A 24,682-nucleotide genomic window follows, 5' to 3' on the forward strand; every position below is an offset into this window, starting at 1 on the left:
GGAGGAAACTGGAGCACCCAGAGGAAACCCACACAGACGCAGGGAGAATGTGCAAACTCCACACAGACAGCCCCCTAAGGCTCAAACTGGGTTCTTAACCCAGTGTTAACCACTGCACCTTGTTCATTTATATTTTCTTGGAATGTGAGCTTTGCTGGCTAGCCAGCATTTGTTACCTAAGCCTAATTTCCCTTAAAGTGAGTGGCTTCCTAGGCTATTTCAGAGGGCAGCTAAAAGTCAACCATTGTTATGGATCTGGAGTCACCTGGCTAGACCAGGTAAGGATGGCAGATTTTCTTCTCTAAAGGGCACTTTTGAACCAGATTGATATTTACAATGATAGTTTCCTGGCTTGGAATTACTGAGATGAACTTTCTATTCCAGATTTTATTAACTGAATTTAAACCCTGGCAGCTGCCATGCAGGGATTTGAGCCCATGTCCCCAGAGCATTGGCCTGGGCCTCTGGATTACTCGTCCAGTAACATTACCACTATGCCACCATCTCCCCCAAGTGTCAGTCAGTGAATTGCACTATTTTACTGTACTTGCCTCAAGGTCAAGAGTAAATTTCAAATCCAGACTGTCTAAGTCAGTGGCATATCAAGGCCATTTTTGTGACAGTCTGCGCATAATTTATTTCTCTACATCAGGAATCTGAAGAATTGTACCCCCTTACAGTCCGACGAAACAAGACTCTAAAATGTCTTCTCAATTTTACACATTTTTAGGACCAGTTAACTTTCTTGATGTGCCATTTCCATGAACTGTGCAGCTCAGCCATCACATGGTAAAAACAATAATCTCTATCATCATTCCTGAAGCAATAGGTATTCTTGCAGCTGTTGTTTAACAAGTTATTTAATATGTTAACTGTACAGCTGAGAACCGATTCCACTTTCCTACAGAGCTTTCAATTGCCGTGTTTATGTTCAATATTTTAATTATTCCAGATACTTATTATTAGATATGCAGCAGAGTCAGAAGTGGGTGTAAGCTGAAGGGTGGAATGGCACGGTTTCAGACATTTCATTGTGAAAATTTACACAGTAACTCCAGAAAGACATCCCTGATAATTTACAGCATCTGCATTTTGATGGCTCAACAATGGGAAATTAGCATTAAGCTACTGTCTACTTTGTCATTTGGGTCTGTGCTTCAGCCAAATTCCAGATATAAAAGAGCCCAGAGACAACTTCCTACAAATATGTCAGAGTAATTTGCAGCCCATCTACCCTCATTAGTATCTGCTCTTGATACGAAAATAACAGGCAGCCACAAGTACAAAGTTTAATTAAACAGCTTTTTAAAAAATGTTTGTGTCTGTTTGTTTATGTTTAAAAACTGGTTGAAAGATGGTGAAAGAGGCAGCAGTGGTGAGCACTGCTGCTTCTCAACACCAGAGACCCAGGTTCAATTCCTGCCTCGGGTGACTGTTTGGGTGATATTTGCAGTTTCTCCCCATGTCTATGTGGGTTTCCTCCGGTGCTCCAGTTTCCTCCCACAAGATTGGCCATGCTAAATTGCCTCTTAGTGCCAGGGGGACTAGCAGAGTAAATTCGTGGGGTTATGTGGATAGGACCTGGGTGGGATTGTTGTCAATGCAGACTCGATGGGCCAAATGGCCTCCTACTGCAGTGTAGGGATCCTATGAATCTAACTCTGGCTGGAATAGAAACTGCAGTACTGTTATTGGGAAAGAAAGGCACAACTGAGCCTGTGAGGGTGGCACACATGACCCGCGGAGTGGGCGGGGGATTTAACTGGCTTGGTCAACGAAAAGGCTTGGGATCTAGTTAAGGATGGTGGCATTCTTCTCGGAGCTAATTGGTCCAATTGTAGGTTTGGCAACGTGACATCTTTGGCAATGCTGCCATGAAAGCTGGCTGAGACTGCAGAGAGAAACAGAGGGCTCCTCCATGCTGAGGCACCCATGACGGGCTGAGAAGGTTTTTAAAATGTGCCACAGTCAGGCAAGTCCTGGCAATCAGAAGGATGAACTCTCTAATGGAGGTTTACAGCCACTTGCACTGCCCTCCCCCGCCCACAACAATTGGTCATAATGGAAAATAATGGAAACCCACCCCAAACTCCCACTGTAAGGCCACCTCAATCTACCTGATAGTCTCCCCATGTGGTGGGGGCCCTTCCTGGTGGCAACAAAATACTGGGGGCAGGAAGTGACCATTAATCAGGCAGTTAACTGCATGAAGCTAACCGGACACCAGCAGCTGTGCCATTAACAATATTTCATGGCAGGAGGGAGGTGTCAGACTTCCCTCTCAATGCCTTTTGCTGCCACTTTGCTAGCCCTGCTGCCTCACAGCTGTAAAATCCAACTTTTGGTGCCCTCCACCTCCTGTGGTGAAACAAAATATTGCAGACCTCTGACAGTATGATTTCTGTTCTATCATAGGCCAAGAAGAAAAAGCAACGATCAGATGAGAGATCGAAGGAACAAAGTGTTTCAGGAAGCAAAGAAAGAAATGAGGAAGAGGCTGGTGAGTTTGAAAACCTCAAGTGAAAGTGATCGTGAAATTGTACTTTTTTCTATTTCTTTTGTGGGACATGGATGTCATTAGTTGGCCAGCATTTATTGTCCATCCCTAGTTGCCCTTGGTCAGAGAGCAGTTGAGAATCAATCACATTGCTATAGCTGTGGAGCCACATGAGGGCCAGACCAAGTAAGGACAGCAGATTTCCTTCCCTCAAGGACAATAATGAACCAGAAGGGTTTTTCCAACAATCGACAATGGTTTCATGGTCATCAGTAGATTCTTAATTCCAGATTTTTTTAAATTGAATTCAGATTCCACTATCTGCCATGGCGGGATTCGAAACCCTGTCCCCAGAACGCATTAGCTGTGTTTTTGGATAAATAGTTTGGCGTTAATACCACTAGGCCATTGCCTTCTCTCATGGAGGAGATTAATTGAACAACATCTTTGGTGGCATGGATTAATTTCCTTTACAATCAGTAAAACATTCTGCGTTAAATTGTGAACAAAATATTCGGAAGAGAGAGACAATAGGCAGTGTTTAGTATGAGTATGTGATGATTTCAGTCATGCATGATGTCATCACCAATGCAAGCTTTGTTGAGAGAATACTTAAAATTGGCTCAGGCACTTGGAAGGAAAATGAAGTGAGCGTTTAGTCATATGATGGGGTTATTTTCAGCTATAAAAGACCTGGACGAGCTTCCTGCTAATACTATGGAAATGGTGGGATACGCAACACCATTTGATCCACCACTGCTACTTGAAGGGAGTTTTCTTTTATCAACTTGATGAAAAGAAGTCCAGACAGGGTACATTATGTTCAAATTATTTCCCCAGTTCATGAAAGAAAATAATAGTTATGGTAGAATTTTTTGATTGTCAGTTTTAATAAGTTTGTCAGTTTCTTTACTCCACATGCATGCACTGACCTCAAACACACTTTGACGCCTCCGAGCACACTCGGACTGTTAATGTAAAAAGGGTTCAATTTTTAAGCTTTAAGCTTAAGTAGGCTTGTGTTAACACTGCAATGAAGTTACTGTGAAATTCCCCAATCACTACACTCCTGTGCCTGTTCAGCGCTAATGGAGAATTTAGCATGGCAAAATACAATAAGGCTCAAAAATGGTTGTGGGAATCAGCATTAACACACACCTGTTCTTCCTTTCCTGGCAGCACACATACTTTTCAACGGAAACTGAAACATTAGTTAGCAGATACTACATCATGGTTGGGTGTGTAAGTGTGAGAACAGAACTGACCACTCATTAAACACTGAAAAGGATGGGCTGTCAGCTATGCACAAAGAACATAAGAACATAAGAAATAGGAGCAGGAGTAGGCCATCTAGCCCTTCGAGCCTGCCCCGCCATTCAATAAGATCATGGCTGATCTGTCGTGGCTCAGTTCCACATTCCCGCCCTCTCCCCATAACCCTTAATCCCCTCTCTTATCAAAAACCCATCAACCCACGTCTTAAAAATATTTAGCGAGGCAGCCTCCACCACTTCAACGGGCAGAGAATTCCAGAGATTCACCACCCTTTGAGTGAAGAAGTTCCTCCTCAACTCCGTTCTAAACCGCCCCCCCCCCCCCCCTTTATTTTGAGGCTGTGCCCCCTAGTCCTACTGTCCTTTCTGAGCGGGAAGAGTCTCTCCACCTCTATCCTATCCATCCCATTCATCATCTTATATGTCTCAATGAGATCTCCCCTCATTCTTCTAAACTCTAACGAGTACAAGCCTAGTTTATTCAGCCTCTCCTCATAGCTCAACCCCCTCAACTCCGGTATCAGCCTAGTAAACCTCCTCTGCACTCCCTCCAAGGCCAAAATATCCTTGCGTAAGTGCGGCGACCAAAACTGCACACAGTACTCCAGCTGCAGCCTCACCAATGCCCTATACAGCTGCAGCAAGACCTCCCTACTTTTATATTCAATCCCCCTCGCTATGAAGGCCAGCATCCCATTTGCCTTCCTGACCACCTGCTGCACCTGCAGGCTGGGTTTTTGCGACTCATGCACAAGGACCCCGAGGTCCCTCTGCACCGTCGCCTGCTGCAGTTTTTCTCCACGTAAGTAATAGTCCTTCCTACCATTATTCCTACCAAAGTGGACTACCTCGCACTTGCCAACATTAAATTCCATTTGCCAGTTCCTGGCCCATTCGCCCAGCCTATCTAGATCCTTCTGCAGACTCTCCACACCCTCCGCGCAATTTGCCGTTCCACCAATCTTGGTGTCATCAGCAAATTTCGACACCATACACTCGGTTCCCTCCTCCAGATCATCTATATAAATGGTAAATAGCTGAGGCCCCAGCACCAACCCCTGAGGCACTCCACTAGTCACCAACCGCCAATCCGAATAGCACCCATTGACCCCCACTCTCTGCCTCCTATTTGACAACCAATCCTCTATCCACGCTAACACCCTACCCCCAACTCCCATGCCCCCTTACCTTCTGCAATAACCTCTTGTGAGGTACCTTGTCAAACACCTTCTGAAAATCAAGAAAGACCACATCCACCGGCTCTCCTCTATCCACCGCCCTAGACACATCCTCATAGAACTCCAATAAATTTGTCAGACACGACTTCCCCTTAACGAAACCGTGCTGCGTCTGCTCTATCAAGCAATTCTCCTCAAGATGCCTTGCTATTTCCTCCTTGATGACGGATTCTAACATTTTACCTACAACAGACGTTAAACTAATCGGCCTATAATTCTCCGCCTTTTGCCTGCCATCCTTCTTAAACAACGGCGTAACGTTAGCTGTTTTCCCATCTTCCGGCACTTCCCCGGAATCCATCGACGTTTGGAAAATAACCACCAAGGCATCCACTATCACCTCCGCCATTTCTTTCAGAACCCTCGGATGCATTCCATTCGGTCCTGGGGACTTGTCCACAATCAGTCCCTCCAGTCTGTCGAGCACCACCTCTCTAGTAACAATAATGTCATTGAGACCCTCCAGTCCTACCACCTTTCCATCGCTAACACCCAGCAAATTATTCACGTCCTCCTCCGTGAAGACCAAAACAAAAAAGTTATTCAAGACCTCAGCCATTTCCCCATCCCCTACCACAAAGCCCCCCCCTCTCATCCTCTAAGGGTCCAACGTTCACCCTAGCCAGCCTCTTCCTTTTTATATATTTATAAAAACTCTTGCTATCCTTTTTTATATTAAGCGCTAGCCCAGCTTCATAGTTTCTCCTACCCTTCTTTATCAACTTCTTTGTCAATCTTTGTTGACATTTAAACCTCTCCCAATCCTCTTCTCGCCCACTACTCGTAGCTACTCTAAACGCCTCCGCTTTTAATTTAACAGTTTCCTTCACCTCCTTCGTTATCCACGGCTTATTACCTCTCCTCCTATGGTCCTTTTTAACCATCGGAATAAATTTCTGCTGAGCACCAAGAAAGATGTCCTTAAAGATCCTCCACTGTGATGCCAGACTCGATCATGCTTCTTCATATTGACATCAGACTTTCTAACATGCCCTCCAATGCACCAAGTGTCTCTGTGTTCGATCCTTCAGCCTTTGCACTCAGGGTCTGCACTCAACTTGCAGCCACACACATTCAGACTGCTGCTATCATAGCTGTAGGTAACTATTAAAGGGAGCTGTATGATCTCAAGCAAGCTAGCAATTTGTCCTCCAACAGTTGGTGGGAGCTGGGGCCGGGGGTGGAGGGTGGGGTGGGAGGAGGGAGGGGCTGCAGTGGCACTGTATAGCACAGAAGTATCTACTTTTGGGATGATAGCACTTGTCCTAACCTCAGTACCCTTGTTGCTGCTGTCAGTCAGCCTATGTTGAGATGGTGCATTTCAGCGCTGGTATTTCAAGGGCCAGAACTGTGTGTGATTGTCCTGCAAGGCCATCACCGTTCTCCTAAGTTAAAGTTAGCAGTTGTGTGCCAGCTATGTTGCAGGCTCTAGAGTACCTCTCTACAAGAGCAATAGACCCAGGCAAAGACACAGAAAGCATGCACTAAGGAATGCAAAAGGATGATTTGTGTGACTTTTGGATGGAATTTTGATTGGTTTGTTTGAGAAAGTTGGTTTGGAATTTTCTGATGGCTTTATGCCGGGGTGAAGGGGGAAGGGGAGTAGGGGGCGGGTAAAGAGGAAGGTTGTGTGTTACCAAAGCCAGGCAGTGCCATTGTTGTGAGTTTGGCCAGTGTTTCCATGGATTCGTTCCTCTATGGTGTCCACTGGTCTTACTATATGGCGGGTGACTTCAACATTGGCTGGTAAAATGCCACTGGAGGTATGAAGTGGACCTCAACTGGCCAATTGGGTGACTCAATTGGACTCCGAGTGGGTGGGCTGTCTGCCAACTTTCCTGCCACTAACAAAGCGGCATGATAGTGGGAAGATGATGGTGGCCCTGCCACAGTCTTCCCACCTCAAAGCCCATCCCAAAGAGTCCTGATAAAATTCAGCCATTTTGACAGTTAAAATCGGGATGATTTGATTTGGAATGTTCCAAGGTTAAGGTCAGGCTGGTGTAACACATGCAGTGGCGAGAAATTAAAGAACAAAACTACCGTGTACGCAAAATATTAACTTAATCAATGGTAGTTCATTATAGAGATTACAAACATTGATTTCCTTTTAATCAACAAAATTATAAATTCTACTGCAAATATATATGCTACATCACTGTTGATAGTCAGAAGTCTGAAGCAATGTCCACGATATTGCTTTTCGTAGAAGGGGAAAAGGCCCTCCGGAGGCTAGAATAATTTGTGTCAAAAGTAATTAACCGTTGTTGTGCGTGGCTGCTGCTGAAAACTGAGATATCATCTTAATTAAGATAGTTTCAACATTACAGGAAACTGGGACTGATCTAAATGAGTAATCTAAAATATAGAAACTGAGAAAGTTGGTTTGAGGGTTAAAAAATAAGAGACATTAATAAATTCATGCCATAATAATTACAAAATTTACAGTTTGATTGGGTTTTCCACCTTGTTATCTCTGACAGTGATTGAAACAATGGCTTAAATTGGACATGTTCACTTAGACAGTGTACTATTGTCTGTTAGCAGCAGAAGCTGAAAATGGTACCAAAAGTTAGGTAAAATTATCATGGGAAGTAACCGTTATTTGGATCAGATACTTATTCTCTTGACATGGCAAACTTATATGCAACAGATTCATCATTTCCAAGTTGGTTCATATGTTTGTAATGTTTTTAAACATTTTTTTGCCTACACCACAATATTCACTGCACATCAATATCCACAGTGTGAATCATTGAGCTGGTTCAGTGTTATCAAGTGCAATGTAAATGTAAGATTATTATTTTCTAGGGGACTGGGTTATGAAGATCAGCAATCGGGAGAAGCGTCAGTTGCGGAAGGAGCGGCAAAAGAAGAAGTGTGACACGACAGGTTTCTTTGATCCTAGTTTTCCCCTTTATTCTGATGGAAGCAAGGCAACTTTAAGAACAGCTAAGGACAACAGGGGCTCAGATGATCAAGAAGGTATCACAAAATGCATTGATATTTTTGTTGGGTACGTAGTTTGAAGTATAAAGACGTGGACGAAAACACAATTGGAGCACGTCTTCAAAAAGGGTGCCATTAGACATTTTTGGCCTAGTTATTTTCCACTTGCAGTAAAGTGTTCATTTAGTTGCTGATTAACATCTCAACCTAATTTGCATTTAAAAAGCCACAGAAGCATTCTTCTTTTGTGAAGGAGCATAATGTCCTGAAAACATTTTGAAAATTCCCCAAATTTTTATGTTGAAATCGGTAGAGTTGGCCAATATATGGACAGTGATCTTTTTAAATGTGTTAGACATTTAGCTGTAAACACAATTGTTTACAGAAAGCTTGCTTTTGTACTTCATGTGACTATCTGTGCAGAGTTTGCAATTTCTCCCTGTGTCTGTGTGGGTTTCCTCTGGGTGCTCTGGCTTCCTCCCACAGTCCAAAAGATGTGCTGGTTAGGTGCTTTGGCCACGCAAAATTCTCCCTCAAGGTACCCGAACAGGCACCGGGGTGTGATGACTATGGGATTTTCAGTAACTTCATTGCAGTGTTAATGTAAGCCTATTTGTGACACTAACAAATAAACTTTTAGAACTTTAATCTAACTGTTGAGTAGATGGGGCTGAATTTCTGCAGTAATCTCCCAGTTATCTTTTAGCAGAATGCTAGCACCTCCAGACCTTCGATGGATCTTCTGCCAAAGTGACAGAGATTGATTGGGAGAACCCATGCGGAAATTCAACCCCTTAATAGTATTTCAGTTTTCAAAGTACCCGTAACCTTTTCTTTGTAAATGATTTTTACTTCTTTTGCAGCTTCCAAACCAGAAAAATGATTTGCTTGTGGAGCTGATTTACTTTATTCACTAGGCACTGTAACAGCCTCCTAGGTTGACTGCACTTGCTTTCCCTCTAAATTTTTGAAGCTTCCTATTTTAGCATAAAATGGGAGGATGTGCCTCAGTTAAGGCAGATATGTTTCTGGTAATTGAGATAGGTGGCATTGCAGTATAATGTACACACTCAGACTCCTGGTTTTCTGTTGGTTATTAGGTAGTACCCACAGGGAGAGTTTCTTTCTCATGGGTTAATGCACAGCAGTAGAAAGCAGATATGAAGCAAATAATAATAATGGAGATTAAACTTATTTACCAAGTGTACTAACATTTGGCAGTCCGAAATTGAATCAGATCTTTTCTTTGGCACATCTCCAAACCCTGCCCACCACTCAACTCTTCGTCCCTGTGGTTTAACCTCTCTGTTTAGCCCAATATGTGGCCACTTAGCTGTTCCTCCTGCATGCTCTGGAGTTGTCACTATCCCTTTCTGCCTCTCTATCTCCTTATGCACCTTTAAGATCCCTCTTAAGACTCACCTTATTGACTTTCCATTTAGGACATCTTTGTTTGTCACCAACTATGTCCATTATGACTCTGGTAACATATTTGGGATGTTCTTCTGCATTGAAGTATGAGATAAATGTGGGTCTGGTAAATGGAAGAGATTGATTTTGCTCTATGATGCGTTTCTGATGGCAAGGCAGGCATTCTAGGAGAATTTGAGTTCAGCCCTGGAGCTTCATAAACATCTGTTTGCCTGAAATAACCTTGTAGGACACAGATACTATAATTACTACAGTGCCAACCAGAAACAAAATGGAACATTCCTTTTACATAATCAATTTTTTGTTTTGCTCCCAAAATCTCACCTAAATATACTTTTGGAACGAGAGTCCTGAGTTAGAAAGTAATGTTTTGGAATTCGATGGGATGGACATACATTTTAATATGAGATTCAATTAAGTTACTAATGGTTAGAAATACTAAAAGAGTTTGAAAAGTATTTTGGATTAACGCTGTGGCTAAGAAATAAATTGCCTTGAATATTTTGCAGATTTATTTGGGTATTTCGGAGCCTGTCGTGTTAGACTAGACGTGGAGGTGAAATCCTATAACAGAAGCTGAGTTGGCTGATGATATTGTAATAAATAGCTACGGTTGTCATGTCCTGTATTCTGATCTGGATTGCGACTGATTGAAATAGAATCCTCTAATACATGCAGTGTTTGCACTGTTCCACGAACAGTTACATCTAGAGGTCAACAGTGTGGTGTAAACGATGGCAAAGGAAAGTACCAGAGCTGGGAGTGAGCTTGTTTTCTTTTGAGTGCTGGAGTAGTATAAAATAGCCACAAAAGAATCCAGTAATAGATAGCACAAAGTCAAACATTACTGTCAGGGTTTTATTTAAAAGTGGATGGTAGGAATCTGAAACAAAGCAAATATGGGGGAGGTCTGTCAGTATCTGAAAGAAAAAGACGGATTAACCTTTCAGCTGAGATTCTTCATCAGCTATGATGAATACCTATCAGTTCAGATTGAATGGGTGGACCTTTGTAGTGCATATTTCCAGAGAAAACATTCATCTGCCTTCCTCTTTCATATGTTGATGATCTACAGAATTTTCTATCATGTTTTTCTGCTGCTCTATTGTAAGCACTCCGAGATAATACTTGCACCAACTCAAACACTACCATCAGTGTGAATACCTCTGGGGAAAAGTATTGATCTCTTAATGATTAGTTTCAGAATAAAACTCATCCCTGCAGGAGATTTTTCTAGATAGCCCTGGAATTGTATATTTCACTTCAGCATTTTCAGTGAAGTGCATATGTAGGATACAAGGATGGCTGTGGAAAACACAGTATCAGCTGGGCAGCATTGACTTATAATTTTATTAAACTGGATCACAAATAAGACTAAACTGGAACAGGTTTCAAAACATGTATGCAGCTCGTGATCCATCTTAATAAATGGAAAAGCTAGTCACTGCTGACCAATGGCATTCTCCGTGTGAATCTGCCTGTACTGTGGCAGCGAAGCGTGTCTCTCACTGAAAGACTTTTCATCAAGATGTATGACTTATAGGTCTTTACAGAAGAGCCCTTGAGCATCAACAGTGCCGGATTTAAATAGAATGTGTTACAAATAGGCCCTCATTCTGAAGCTGGAGGCTGGATATTGGCTGAAGAGATGGGATTTGGGAGCCAGGTTTGTTTCCCAATCTGCCCCCGATGGGAAGCAGACACAGCTTCCGATTTTGGTAGGGGTAAGAGGTTAATTGTTGGGGTTTGGGGATGGCAGCCAATTAGTGGTGGACGGGTGGGAATGGAAGTAGGACATCAGGGAAATGGTCCACTTTCTGGTCTATTGTTGTGGCTATCACCTGTGCAAGTTTTAATAAAATGAAAGCATTTGAATTTTCTTGTTGGCCAGGACAGATGGAGAGCTCAAACCATGTTGCTCAAATTTAATTGCTGTGGAATATATTTTCTTCAAAACTTTCACTTTTTTCACACGAAGCATCTTTTTGCATGCTGCAGACCCTGTTCCTGACTGGCTGGGGCTGTTCAGTTTTACATGGCTCCCGATGGCTACTCACTCCGATTAAAATGAGACCTGAGAAGGTGAACTCTTATGGAGCTGTTCAACCCTGTCTAATTCAATGGGGATGAAGTAGAAAGGGTCGAGAGTTTCAAGTCTTTAGGTGTCAAGATCACCAACAACCTGTCCTGGCCCCCTCCATGCCAACACTATAGTTAAGAAAGCCCACCAACACTACTTTCTCAGACGACTAAGGAAATTTGGCATGTCCGCTACGACTCTTACCAACTTTTACAGATGCAGCGTAGAAACAATCTTTCTGGTTGTATCACAGCTTGGTAGGGCTCCTGCTCTGCCCAAGACCACCAGGAACTGCAAAAGGTCGTGAATGTAGCCCAATCCATCACACAAACCAGCCTCCCATCCATTGACTCTGTCTAAACTTCCCATTGCTTTGGAAAAGAAGCCAGCATAATTAAGGACCCCGTGCACCCCGGATATTCTTTCTTCCACCTTCTTCCATAGGGAAAAAGATCCAACATTCTGAGGTTACATACCAACCGACTCAAGAACAGCTTCTTTGCTGCTGCTGCCAGACTTTTGAAGGGATTTGCCTTGCGTTTAGTTGATCTTTCTGTAACCCTAGCTATGACTGTAACACTACATTCTCTATGAACGGTTTGTTTTTGTCTGTATCATGTGCAAGAAACAATACTTTTTACTGTATGTTAATACATGTGACAATAATAAATCAAATCAATGGTCTGAATATGCCCACTTAATACTGCAGGTGACTTCACCCCCCCCCCCCCACTTCTCTCTCTCTCTCACACACACACACACACACACACACACACACACACACACACACACACACACACACACACACACACACACACACACACACACCAGGAGGGTTGGGAATAGAGGCAGGAATCATCATGCATGATGGCAGCTCCTTTTGTCATCGCCTGCCTCCATTCTGACCTGATCCCAGCATCAAAAAATCCAACCCTAATTATTCTCCTTCTCGTTTGTGGAGGGATTCTCTGGCTTCCCCGTGGCTTCCTTCTTGCAGCAGGAGGCGCCGGCAATGAGATCTTTTCCCGCTGTCGATGGGAAACCCACGGCGGGGTGTGCTGTCAGTAGGACCAGAAGATCCTGCTGGCGTGAACAACCAGAAATCTCTGGCCTCGGTCTGTGGCACCACTTCATAGTTTTAGTACCCTGCAAAACAAAAACAATTTTCTATGGCATTCTAACACAAAGGAAAACCACGAGACTGCCATGAATAAACAGTATTGCAGCTTTGTGTGCCATTTTACCAGCAATATTGGGGAGGATTGTCACATGAAGCACACAATAAATTAAAGAGCATTAGTGGCTTTATACTCTGGCTTCATCACCCTGTTTGTAGATATACTTGGATTGATTTTAAACCCTTTCAGTGTTGTAAATAGAATCACTTATTTGTGACGCTTAAAATGCTGGCCAATGCTGAATCACGTTGTTGGTGGAATTACCCAACGGCTGCCATTCAACTGTTTAACTTTATCATTGTATCAACATTAGCTTATACTTTACATTTTGGTAAGCTATTTAAGTTATGATAAAATCTGCAGTACAAAAGAAAAATTTTCTTCCACTAATAAGGTGCCATTCAGTATCTGATCAGATGAAATGCACATCCCTGAAATCTCCACTATGTAGCTGGGTGAAAAAGGTTGCCTGTTCTTTGGCTGTTATAAGTGCCCTTAAGCTACAAAATGGCATTTTCAACATTTGAGCACACACTTAAAGTTTATTTATTACTCACAAGTAAGGCTTACATTAATACTGCAATAAAGTTACTGTCAAATCCCCCTAGTTGCCAAAGTCTGACGCCTGTTTGGGTCAAGGTACCTAACCAGCACGTCTTTCAGACTGTGGGAGAAAATGAGAGTATCCCGAAAAAACCCACGTAGACACAGGGAGAACGTGCAAACTCCACATAGATATTAACCCAAGCCAGGAATCGAACCCAGGTCTCTGGCACTATGAAGCAACAGAGCTAATCCCTGTGCTAATCATACTGGATATCACATAATGCTTTGCACCTCCCCCCAACTCATCACCAAATCATTCACAATACCCATAGGTCAGTTGCTATTTGATTTAATTTGGTCATTGCTTTTTGATTCCTGGTGTTTTCTACAGATGTTTCAAGTTGCAAAAGACTACAACAAGCATGTTGGAGGAAGTTGACCTTCAGGCTTCTGCACAGACCAGTTTCTCCCAGACATGGGTGTAGTAGTCGGCATCCTATTAATTTTAAAGCTGAGCTAGATTTTTGCTAGCCAAAGGTATTGAGGGATATGGAGCAAAGGTCTGTGTAAGGAGTTGGGTTCAGATCAGCCACGATCTCATTGAATGGTAGTACAAGCTGAAGATGCCTGTTTCTATTCATGTGTTCTGGCTTTCCAGCTCTTGGTCTACACCCCTGTTGGCTTTGGCATTGCACATGTTTTCTAAATGTTTTGACCGGTTCTGTCTCTACCACCCTTTCAGATAATGTTCTAGAGCCCCATCAGCCCCTGAGTGAAAACAAATTTTCCTCAACTTACTACTAATCCTTCAACCAATTACTTCAAGTCTATTCCCCATGCTTACTGACCTCCCTGCTACGGGGAATAAGTCCTTCCTTTCCAATTCCTCCAATCATAATTTTATATGCAATTAAATCTCCCCTCAGCTTCCTCTGTTCCAGAACAAACCTTCCTAGCCTTTTTAATTGTTCCTCATTGCTAAAATTCTCCATTCCTTGCAACATCTTTGTAAATCCCTTTTCCATCCTTGCTTGTGTGATGCCATCTTTCCTGTAATGCAGTGTGCAGAATTTTACAGAGTACTCTAGCGATAGCCCAGCTAGTATTTTATACAGTTGTAACGTAACCTCCCAGTGCTTATATTCTGTACCTCCACTAATAAATGAAAGTATCCCATACGCCACTTTACCTACCTATGTAGACATGCGCTCCAAAGTTCCTTTATTTCTCTATACTTTTCAGAACTCCAACATTGACTGTGTTCCTTTGCATTTCTTGCCCTACCCAAATGGTAATGTAATTTTAGGCATCTAGTGATGTCCAGGCTGGAACATCGTGCAGGTTGCCATCCACTGTCATGTAAGGAGGGTTATTGAGACTTATCTTCCCCCGTGACATTACATGCTTCTCTCTGGCAAGAGTGAATGAAGAGAGAGCATAATGCTTTGCTGGAATTACAGGCTTCTTTATGGTGCAGAATGCCATTGACTACATGCATATTGTTTTACAAATGTCACATGTCAAGTCCGCATGCTTCATAACAAAAAAAGATTGCAGTGCCTTCTTCACGTTCAGCTGGTGTGTGCCCATATCCTGAGAACTTTGTACACTAGTGCTCATTATCCTGGCAGTAGTCCAATGTATCAGAAGCATCATAGTCAACCTGAGGGTGACTACTGGGTGACAAGTCACCCAACAATGGTGTGCAAATCATCACAAGCACACATGAGTACCGTGCATATAGTGAAAGTCTTGCTGTTTCATGCAGTGTCATGGAGCAGACTGTTGGTGTGCAGCTACCTGGTTTGCTCTCGAGGAAGTCTGCAGTATTCTGCAGAACAGTTTGACTTGGCTTATTATTGTCACGTGTATTAATATGCAGTGAAAAATATTGTATCTTGCTCGCTATACAGACAAAACATACCGTTCACGGATTACATAGAGGAGAAGGAATGGAGAAGCTGCAGAATAGAGGGTTCCAGTGATAGCTACGATATAGAGAAAGATCAACTTAATATATGGTAGGTCCATTCAGAAGTCTGATGGCAACAGGAAAGAAGCTGTTCTTGAGTTGGTTGGTATGTGGTCTCAGACTTTTGTATCCTTTTCCCGACAGAAGAAGGTAGAAGAAAGCTTGTCTGAGGTCTGTGGGGTCCTTGATTATGCTGGCTGCTTTTCCGAGGCAGCGGGAAGTGTGGACAGAGTCAGTGGAGTTCTCCAGATTGTGACAGTCTGTTGCATGCTACATAGCTTTGTCATTTTGGGGGCACAGCCCTTGCCACCGGCTATACAGTGGCCAACTGAGGAGCCAATGGTAATCATAATGTGGAGATGCCAGCATTGGACTGGGGTAAAACAGAAGGAAACCCCACAACACCAGCTTAAAGTCCAAACGGGTTTATTTGTAGCAAAAGCCGTAAGCTTTCGGGACAAGCTGTCCCTTCGTCAGGTGGCTGGGAGTTCTGATCATAAACAGGACACAAAGACACAGACTCAATTTACATGCATTATGATTGGAATGTGAGTCTTTACAGCTAATCGATTCTTAAAGGTACAGACAATGTGAGTGGAGAGAATTTCAAGCACAGGTTAAAGAAATGTTTATTGTTTCCAGACAGGAAAGTTAATGAGATTTTGCAAGTCCAGGCAAATTGTGGAGGTTACAGATAATGTAACATGAACCCAAGATCCCGGTTGAAGCTGTTCTCACGTATGCAGAACTTGGCTATCAGTCTCTGCTCAGCGACTCTGCGCTATTGTGTGTCGTGAAGGCCACCTTGGAGAACGCTTACCAGAAGATCAGAGGCCGAATGCCCATGACCGCTGAAGTGTTCCCCAACAGGAATAAAACAGCCTTGCTTGTTGATTGTCAAGCGGTGTTCATTCATCTGTTGTCGTAACATCTTCGTGGTCTCCCCAATGTACCAAGCCTTGGGACATCCTTTCTTGCAGCGTATCAGGTAGACAACGTTGGCCGAGTTGCAAGAATATGTACCATGTATCTGGTGGCTGGTGTTCTCACGTGAGATGATGGCATCTGTATTGATGATCTGGCGCATCTTGCAGAGATTGCTGTGGCAGGGTTGTGTGGTGTCGTGGTCATTGTTCTCCTGAAGGTTGGGTAGTTTGCTGCAAACAGTGGTCTGTTTGAGCTTGTGAGGTTGTTGGAAGGCAAGAAGTAGGGGTTGGGGATGGCCTTGGCAAGATGTTCGTCTACATCAATGAGATGTTGAAGACTCTGGAGAAGATGTTGTAGCTTCTCCACTCTGGGGAAGTACTGGACGACGAAGGTACTCTGCCCTCACTCACAAAATCTCACTAACTTTCCTGTCTGGAAACAATACACATCTCTTTAACCTGTGCTTAAAGCTCTTTCAACTCACATTGTCTGTACCTTTAAGAATTGATTAGCTGTAAAGACTCACATTCCAATCGTTATGCATGTAAATTGAGTTTGTGTCTTTGTGTCCTGTTTATGATCAGAACTCCTAGCCACCTGATGAATGAACAGCCTGTCCCGAAAAGCTTGCGGCTTTTGCTACAAATAAACCTGTTTGGACTTTGAGCTGGTGTTGTGGGATTTCTTTCAGCTAAGGAGCAGCAGTAACTGACAGGGAGCAGGCAATCTAGACAGCCCTTTTCTGATTATACTGTCTAAAGAATTAATTTAAGTGCGATACCACAACCTCAATTCCCCATTCACCACATCTTCCCTCCGTCACTGACCATCACAATGCAATGGTCACAATACAAAAATAAAAAAAAACTCAAAATAAACATTCCAAACCAAATTTAGAAATAAAAATCATGCCGTATTTCACACAAGGATCATACATGTACATTGTGTAAGTGCCTGTCTTCCAAGTGTCTGGATCTGTCCTGGTGCTCTTGTGCAGCCAGTGGCAATTAGATTTCATTGTGGGAGTCTGAAGGTGGCCTTGCAGGCCTCAGCAGCTCTGGACCCAGAATGTCTGTCAGAGAACTACAACATCTCAACACAGGTAACAGTGGTTTGAACTAACTACGCAACAGCAAGGGCCCCAACAGAATGGTGAGGTAGCAGGATGAACGCTGTCTTCCTAAAAGAAGAGACTAAGTCAGTACTCCATGGAATATCCCTGGGAACTATCTCAGCAATGTTTCTATTGAAGGACAGACTGTGATAACATCCTGCAGCCCATTTTACACATTGTATTCCACAGCTATGATGGCATCAGTCCGCTTTTTTGTCAGAAAGCTGACCTTTTATGACCTCAGTCTGATTTTTCCATTGCAGCACTCAGATGTTGGACTGTTGTTGGACTGTGCTGTAATGGAAACTGTCACAGTTAGACACTATTATGTTTGCTTTCACAAGTATGCAAAGGGAGTTAGCCAGTGCTTCCATGCTGGGCAGGATGGATTCCAAGCTCTGCCCAAACTTCTGTGCCAAGTTGGTGCTGGATTCTGCCATGCTCATTGAAAATGACTGCAGGTTTCTCAATGAACCAAACATTGCATCATGCATATTCTTTGTCTCCTTTCTCCTATGAGCTGTTAGCTCCTTTTTCCTTCTGCTCTGCTATAGGCCAAATGGCTTACAATATGCTGGACTAGTAATCTGGAGACCCAGGGTAATGCGCTGGGGACTGTGTTTGAATACCGCAGAAGCAGATGAATTCAGTGAAATTCTGCATTAAATGTCTAACAATGACCATGATACCAGTGTTGATTTAAAAATCATCTGGTTCACTTACTCCCTTTAGGGAAGGAAATTTACCATCCTTGCCTATTGTGGCCAACACAGGACTCCAGGTCCACAGCAATTTGGTTGATTTTTAAATGCCTTCTGAAATAGCCTAGTAAGCCACTCTGTTCAAAGGCAGTTGGGGATGGGCAATAAATGCTGACCCAGCCAGCGACACCCACGTCCCATGAATGAATTTTTAAAAATGATTCGGCTTCTAACATTCCTCTAGATGACACACAGTGTCAGAATCTGAACCGGTAGCTGAGAGCATGAAATCGAGTAATGCTGCAGATTCTTCAGCACTGTGTTTGCTGTTCCTCTGCTGCCTGGGCAGGTGGCGCAACTTGGGTATCTGAAAGGCAGAAAGGAAATGTTGTAATGTGGGGAAGGGATAAAAGCAAGAGCTACACACTATCTGCATCTTGTAAATCAAAAGAAAGCATAGAATGAGGGACAAGTGGGATGACAGAAGGAGAATTAGATCTGACTAAACCATCATCTTCCACAGTTTCAGCCCCATCAGTGGCAGCAGAAATGGTTTCACAAAAATGGCTGACATAAGGTCTTCCATGGGGGTTAGGATATGTAATGTGGTTATCTCACTGTGGTTATCCTGCTACCTCTGGTTGTGCACAACTTGTCCTGCAAAAGAGAGGGAAGTGAGTGTTGTGCAGTTTGGGTGATGTTCAACCTAAAACTACCACATCTGGTTGTATGCGAATGAATGATGTAAGATGCGGGTGTGAGGCTTGCAGCACTGGTTGGGGGTAGAGGTTATAGAAAGCATATGAATGTTCGGTATGAGTTCCAGATAGGTTGTTGGTGAATTGAGCAGTGTGTGAAGCTATTGGTTTAATTAGTGGGATATGATATTTGAAGATGCATTCAATGTCCTAGACCACTTCATGAAATTGTTGCAATAATGAATTTAGGGTCTTGTGGCTCCAAACCTCCCACACCCATTGTCTTCTGAGCATGTGTCTGAAGGACTTCCTCGTTCCCTAAAGAAACAGAGGTTCCTTCTACCTCTTCCACCCAAGGGTTCCATTGCAATGTCAGAAAACACTACACCCTGTTCTGTCCCATGTTGTGCCATTCTTGTCTGTTTGCCAGGTCAGAATTACTTCCTGTACAATTGTCCAGCACATGTTCCAGCTACAATGCACCTTTTTTAAGCTTTAGGCTTTAGGTGATGATAATTCTTTATAATATTGCTGAGGTGTGCAGTCAACCAGTGGTTAGTGCTGGCTGATGCTGATATTGAAATGAGCAAGCAGGACAAAGTTGGTATGCTATGGCATTGCAATTAATTCCAATTGTAATTTTCTTCCCACATTCAGTGGTGCACAAAGGTAGACTTTCATTATATGTTTCCATAACTAATTATTCCTGGAACTAGTTGTGAGTCTGTCGCCAGAAGCTTATAGCTTTAGGGTGCCACTCCGCATCAAACATGACTGACCAGGAGTCTGTCCTGTTCTTAGCACTAGCCATTGGCATGTTGGAAGGATTTTGCATGGTGAATCTCAACTTGTTTTGACTGAGTTATGAACACACCTTCCTATTACAACCACTGGTGCATTGGAATCTCTGCTTTCTTTCAGGGGTTATCAAATTTAGTCGCCACTGTGAGTGATTAAGAAGATGGTGGCTTAGCTTCCTTTTTCAGCAGATTGACTTGCTTCCAATCAGCACTTCCCCAATAACTTGAGCTGTGATTCAAATCTAACCCTGTGGTAAATCTCTGGATTAAGCACATTTTTTACTATCCCATTTCAGTGCCACACAGTCTTGCTATCTGTATATTTAACCTTTTTCAAAGTTGCAAACTTTAAAAGTCAGCACATTAATAAAATTTAACATGCGTTTGCAGTAGCCATAAAAAAATGGAAAGCGATTTAGAGATCAGACTTCAGTACTTCTTTACAAAGCACCATCGTGACAGCTACAAAAATGGATGACGCACTTACAGTGGGGCAATGTATAATGCAGTAGGTAAAGTGTAACAACCTTACATCTTTCCTCATTAACTATGTAATCAAAAACATGGAAGTAATGTATTTCATGTCTACAATGATTTGTCGTGGCTGTCAGTAAGAGATAAGAAATATCTGTGCTTATGAAGCTGCTGATGACGCATTTGTGGAAATATTCATTATATGCCATTGCAGCCTAGGGATGTTCTCTTTATATTTCAGTCTTCCTGCTTATTATCTGCTAAATTCTGCTTATTATCTGCTAAAATGGTATGTAATATAAGTTGTCATTATGGTGAGTCTTACCAACCAAAATAACCACTCCAGGCCTGCAGGAGAAAGAATCCCAACTGATAATAAATCGTTCCAACTTGGCACGTCATGGCAAAAGGCAGACAACAATCTAACTTCTTTTTTCATGACTATAATCCCAAATAAAATTCTTCAAGTACTTTTTTTTCATGAAAATGAAACAAATCCAACTTCCTTAACATCTTTTTAATGTTTTAATATTTCGGTCACCTCATCTCCCACAAGCAACAACGTTTTGCTATGATTAGGTGAAGGGAATTATACCTGGTACCATCACCTCTTTTGATATAGACTCTGTTCCTTTCCTTTCAGTCCAGTATTTTGTTTCCCTGTGTTTCGACTTCAGTCAAAGATCTATAAAATGGTAGGATAAAAAGCAAAATACTGCAGATGCAACAAATCAGAAATAAAACCGGAAAATGCTGGAAATACTCAACGTGTTTGGCAGTACTGAAACAGAGGCCTAGATTTTCGTTATGATAGTGAGCCTCTTTATCATGATGGAGATGACCTGAATCCAGAAGATCCTGCTCCAACATACATTTACATGGGGGAAGGGGAACAGCGGTGGGGACTCATAGAAATCAGCAGCATTCCATTCCTCCACCATCACTGCCAAAACCACCCCCCCCCCCATATAATTTTGGTGTGAGAGAAATCCGTTGGGTGCAGGTTACACCTGACAAGAGCAGGCCCAATCTTTGATGATTAACTTGAATAGCCAGGGTAGCCTTTTGAAGAGGTCTGGTACCCTTTTGGATAGTGAGCTGCGACACCTTTGGGGAATTCAGATTGTGACATTAAGAGACTTTTAAAAAAAAACATGGCCTCTGCAATTGTAAACAGACTTCTTTAGTTTTGTTCATTGTTGCTGAATTGTCTGGAGGAGTCCTTTTATTGCTACTTCAGTGGTTTAAATGGGGTTTTATTTATTTTTACTCTGGCCCTCAGATACTATTTGGAATTGTTTTATGACCCTGCATTTGTTTGGAGGAAGACTGGTTGGCACGTTGTATGTTTCGGTAGTTTTTTTTTCCTTACTAGTGAATTTAAGGTTTTATTTTCTGTTTGGCAGCTAGCCTCAGTTTAGTTTAGAAGGGAGTGGACATCAGACTGGAAACAGTGGTTGTGATTCTCCCAAATGTGCTGAATTGGCAGGAAAACTGTTCTAAATCCCGACTGTTGTCAGTTCAGCTTCTCACTCAAATCATCGCACTCTGTGCACTGCAGAGCTCCCAGTCGCAAATATCATAATAAACCCAGGGTAGGCGGGCAATATTGCACCGGAGTCTGACAGTTCTGGAACTGTGCGCATGCACAGTGATCCCGGTCTAACAGTCTCCCTGCTTCCAGTCTCCAGCTGGATCGCTGGCCAGCCCAGGACCCCTGCAATGCTGCCCCTCCAGCAAACCACCCCCCCCCCCCACACACACACACACACACACACACAATTGCGGACCCCAGAAAATTCCCGGGCTAGCCCTGACTCCCATTCTGGAGCGCCCTGATGCATAACCCCAGCAGTGGCGATACCCCCACCTCCTCACCCTGGCAGCTGCTCCCACCCCCCTCCCCTCCAGCAGATCACCCCCATCATCCCCAGCCCGCTTTAGTTGTTATCCTCCTTCCATTCCAGACCGATCCTGTCTCCAGAGTGGCAGCAGGACCCCTCCACCTCCATTGATCACCCCAGGCCCCACCCCTTGGCACTGCCCAATGCCTGGTGGGAAGTGCCAAGGTACCCCGGGCATGTACACTTTGCCCCTTGGGCAGTGCCAGGGGTATGGGCTGGCACTGTCAGGGTGCCCATACCCAGAGGGCACCACCCCCCTGCTGTCTGGCCCCCTAGGGGGTCTGATTGACCCCCTCTTTATTCCAGCGGGGTCTCCTCCTAGTTCCCTCAATGTAGGGAGCTAGTGTGAGCCCTGCCGGAATGAAGCACTCCTGGCGGGGTCTGAGATTCAACTGGGACCTGAAAGTTCCTGATAATGAACTGCTAAACATATTTAAAATACATTTACAAAAGATTCAAATGACTTAACTGCTTTCCTGCCGGTTTCCAACGTGGTCTAACCAGCGACTGTTTGCCAGCTCTGGGAGATGTACATGCGTTCTCGGCACATGTGCAAATCTCAGTATTAGACTAGCAATGTGCATCTCTCATTGCGACCCGCCGGGAAATGGGAGAATCGTGGCCTGTGCTTCTCTCCATGGTGTTTTGGGAAGCTGTTCTGACTTCAGCCTGTTCTGAGTATTTCCAGAGGGCTGCTAGAAGTTACAAGGCTAAGAAATCAGTGTTTCAATTCTCCAACCAAAGGACTCAGGCTCAGTATTATATGAGCATTAGTCTTTGTGTTAAACATGTGGAAAGGGTTTTGCTTTTGGGATGCTTTGCTTGATTGGAACATATTTGATATATTTGTTAAGGGTTATGCATTATCGTGGTTGTTTTGTTTCTGTTTGCAATTAATAAATGTTATTGCTAATTTTCTTTCCATACATATTAAATATATTCTTAAATAAACTTTGTTTGACAAAAGCTCCCTAATGGGTCATTTGAATCATACCAGAAGTGAAATCTGTCATGCTTACCCTAGCTAAATTCAAAGTACAAAACTTATGATTCAAGCGGACTTCATAAAATAGCTTGGGGGTTTCTGACTTGAATGATAATAAGGTGCTTTTTGGGTTATGTGCATGTAAGTATGAATTTGTGTAGTAAGTGCTTAAACACATTAGAACTGTTAAAAACAACCATCAGAAATGTCAAGATGAACTGTCAAAAGAAGCTGTCAAGGCATTTAAAGCTCCAACCCCTTAACAGTTTGAAAAAAAACTGTGGTGTTAAAAAATGATTGCTTGCTATTTCACTCAATTATAAGCCTCAGGGCTTTCTTTGCTGGATTAAGTGCTGCAGGAGTAATTACACAACTTTCCATTATCACACCAGGGTGCCTGCAATTTCGCAGTTTGACAGCTCTAAGTGGTTATGGACTCTGAAATAGGGCTATGAATTCCAATGCTTGATTTTATCAGGAAGTTACAATGAGATAAAATGTTGGTTGTTGTAAGGGATAATGTAGTTGAAGGAATGCGAATGTAGTAAATGGGTTTTTATGAATAGTGTTTATTTTAAATAATGATCCAGATTTCTCTTTTCCTGGGGGGGTTCTACCCTGGAACTTGCACTATTGGAACTTCCTGGAGGTCCCCAAGCAAGGACTGCACCAGAATTGCCTGGAAGTTTCAAATCCCTGGAACCATTCGAAACTCCAATAACTTAAATCAGAAACTTTGGATAGTTCCGACTCTCTTAGCAGAATAGTTAGCCAGGAAAAGTTAGAATTAAAACTACTTCTAACTCCCATTACTAGTCCACCCAACTGCCCCTCTACGTTGACTGACCAACCAAGCCAACCCCACCCCTGACCACCCAACCCATCTACCCATTTACTTAACACATTTATCTTCTCTCCTGTCAAAGTGTTTTCGAGCTTTAAACTCACCAGTTTAGGACTAGACAGGGTAGATGCAGGAAGGATGTTCCTGATGCTGGGGGTGTCCAGAACCAGGGATCACAGTCAGAGGACACAGGGTAGACCATTTAGGACGGAGATGAGACATTTCTTCACCCAAAGAGTGGTGAGCCTGTGGAATTCATTGCCACAGAAGGTAACTGATGCCAAAACATTGAATGTATTCATCAGGCGGCTGGATATAGCAATTGGGATGAATGGGATCAAAGGTTATGGGGAGAAAGCAGGATTAGGCTATTGAGCTGGATGATCAGCCATGATTGTAAAGAATGGCAGATGGCCTCCACCTGCTCCTATCTTCTATGTTTCTATGACAGCCAGCGCTGTAATAAGGAGGCGCGGCTTCAGTTCCACCCAATGATCCTGCATTGCACAGAACAGGTTCTCAGAGCAGCTGAACAGCATATTTCTCAGCAGTCCCAGGTTGCCTGTCTGGGTGAGAAATACACAGCTCCAAAGAAAAGTAGCAGAGTGGCAATCCAACGGTGATTGCCACTCCACGGAAGATTTGGCCCTCAGTCTTTAATAGACATTTGGAACTTTATTGTATTTAGTTTCAGCATGGGTCCTGAGGCCTGTCTGTAATGCATACTGGTTGGGTATGATAGGTGTAAGGGCAAAGGATCTGGGGTGGGCATGAGTTGGCAGGATGGTAGTAAAGATCAATGGGAATAGGTAGGGACAACAGTTGGCAGAGGACATAAAGGGTCATGGGGGTGGTGAGAGGAGCACTGTTTGGCATGGATTATAAAAGGCTATGGGGGTGGGGTGGGCAAAGGACATTAGGTGGCAAGGTTGGGGCATGGGGTGTGTGTGACGAGGTTGAGGCATGGAGGACTGTTTTATAGTTTTTTTAAATTAAACTCTAACAGTGCTGTAGCACTAAGGTAGGCCCCTGCACCCAGCACCCTCCACACTTATCTCAGGGTCACCCGG

At 43.3% G+C, this 24,682-nt stretch overlaps 1 protein-coding gene across 1 annotated transcript in view; it reads left to right on the top strand.

The window, feature by feature from the left end:
• LOC145344916 (uncharacterized) overlaps window positions 1-24,682 on the top strand; it is an 83,707-nt gene that overhangs the window by 26,555 nt on the left and 32,470 nt on the right. The window contains exons 3-4 of the mRNA XM_080192235.1: window positions 2,416-2,500; window positions 7,821-7,994. Of these exons, the coding sequence (XP_080048361.1) occupies window positions 2,416-2,500; window positions 7,821-7,994 (259 nt within the window). The remainder of the gene's footprint in view (window positions 1-2,415; window positions 2,501-7,820; window positions 7,995-24,682) is intronic.

The sequence above is a fragment of the Carcharhinus amblyrhynchos genome, chromosome 7 (genome assembly GCF_965287045.1).
Source record: "Carcharhinus amblyrhynchos chromosome 7, sCarAmb.v2.hapA, whole genome shotgun sequence".
NCBI lineage: Eukaryota > Metazoa > Chordata > Chondrichthyes > Carcharhiniformes > Carcharhinidae > Carcharhinus > Carcharhinus amblyrhynchos.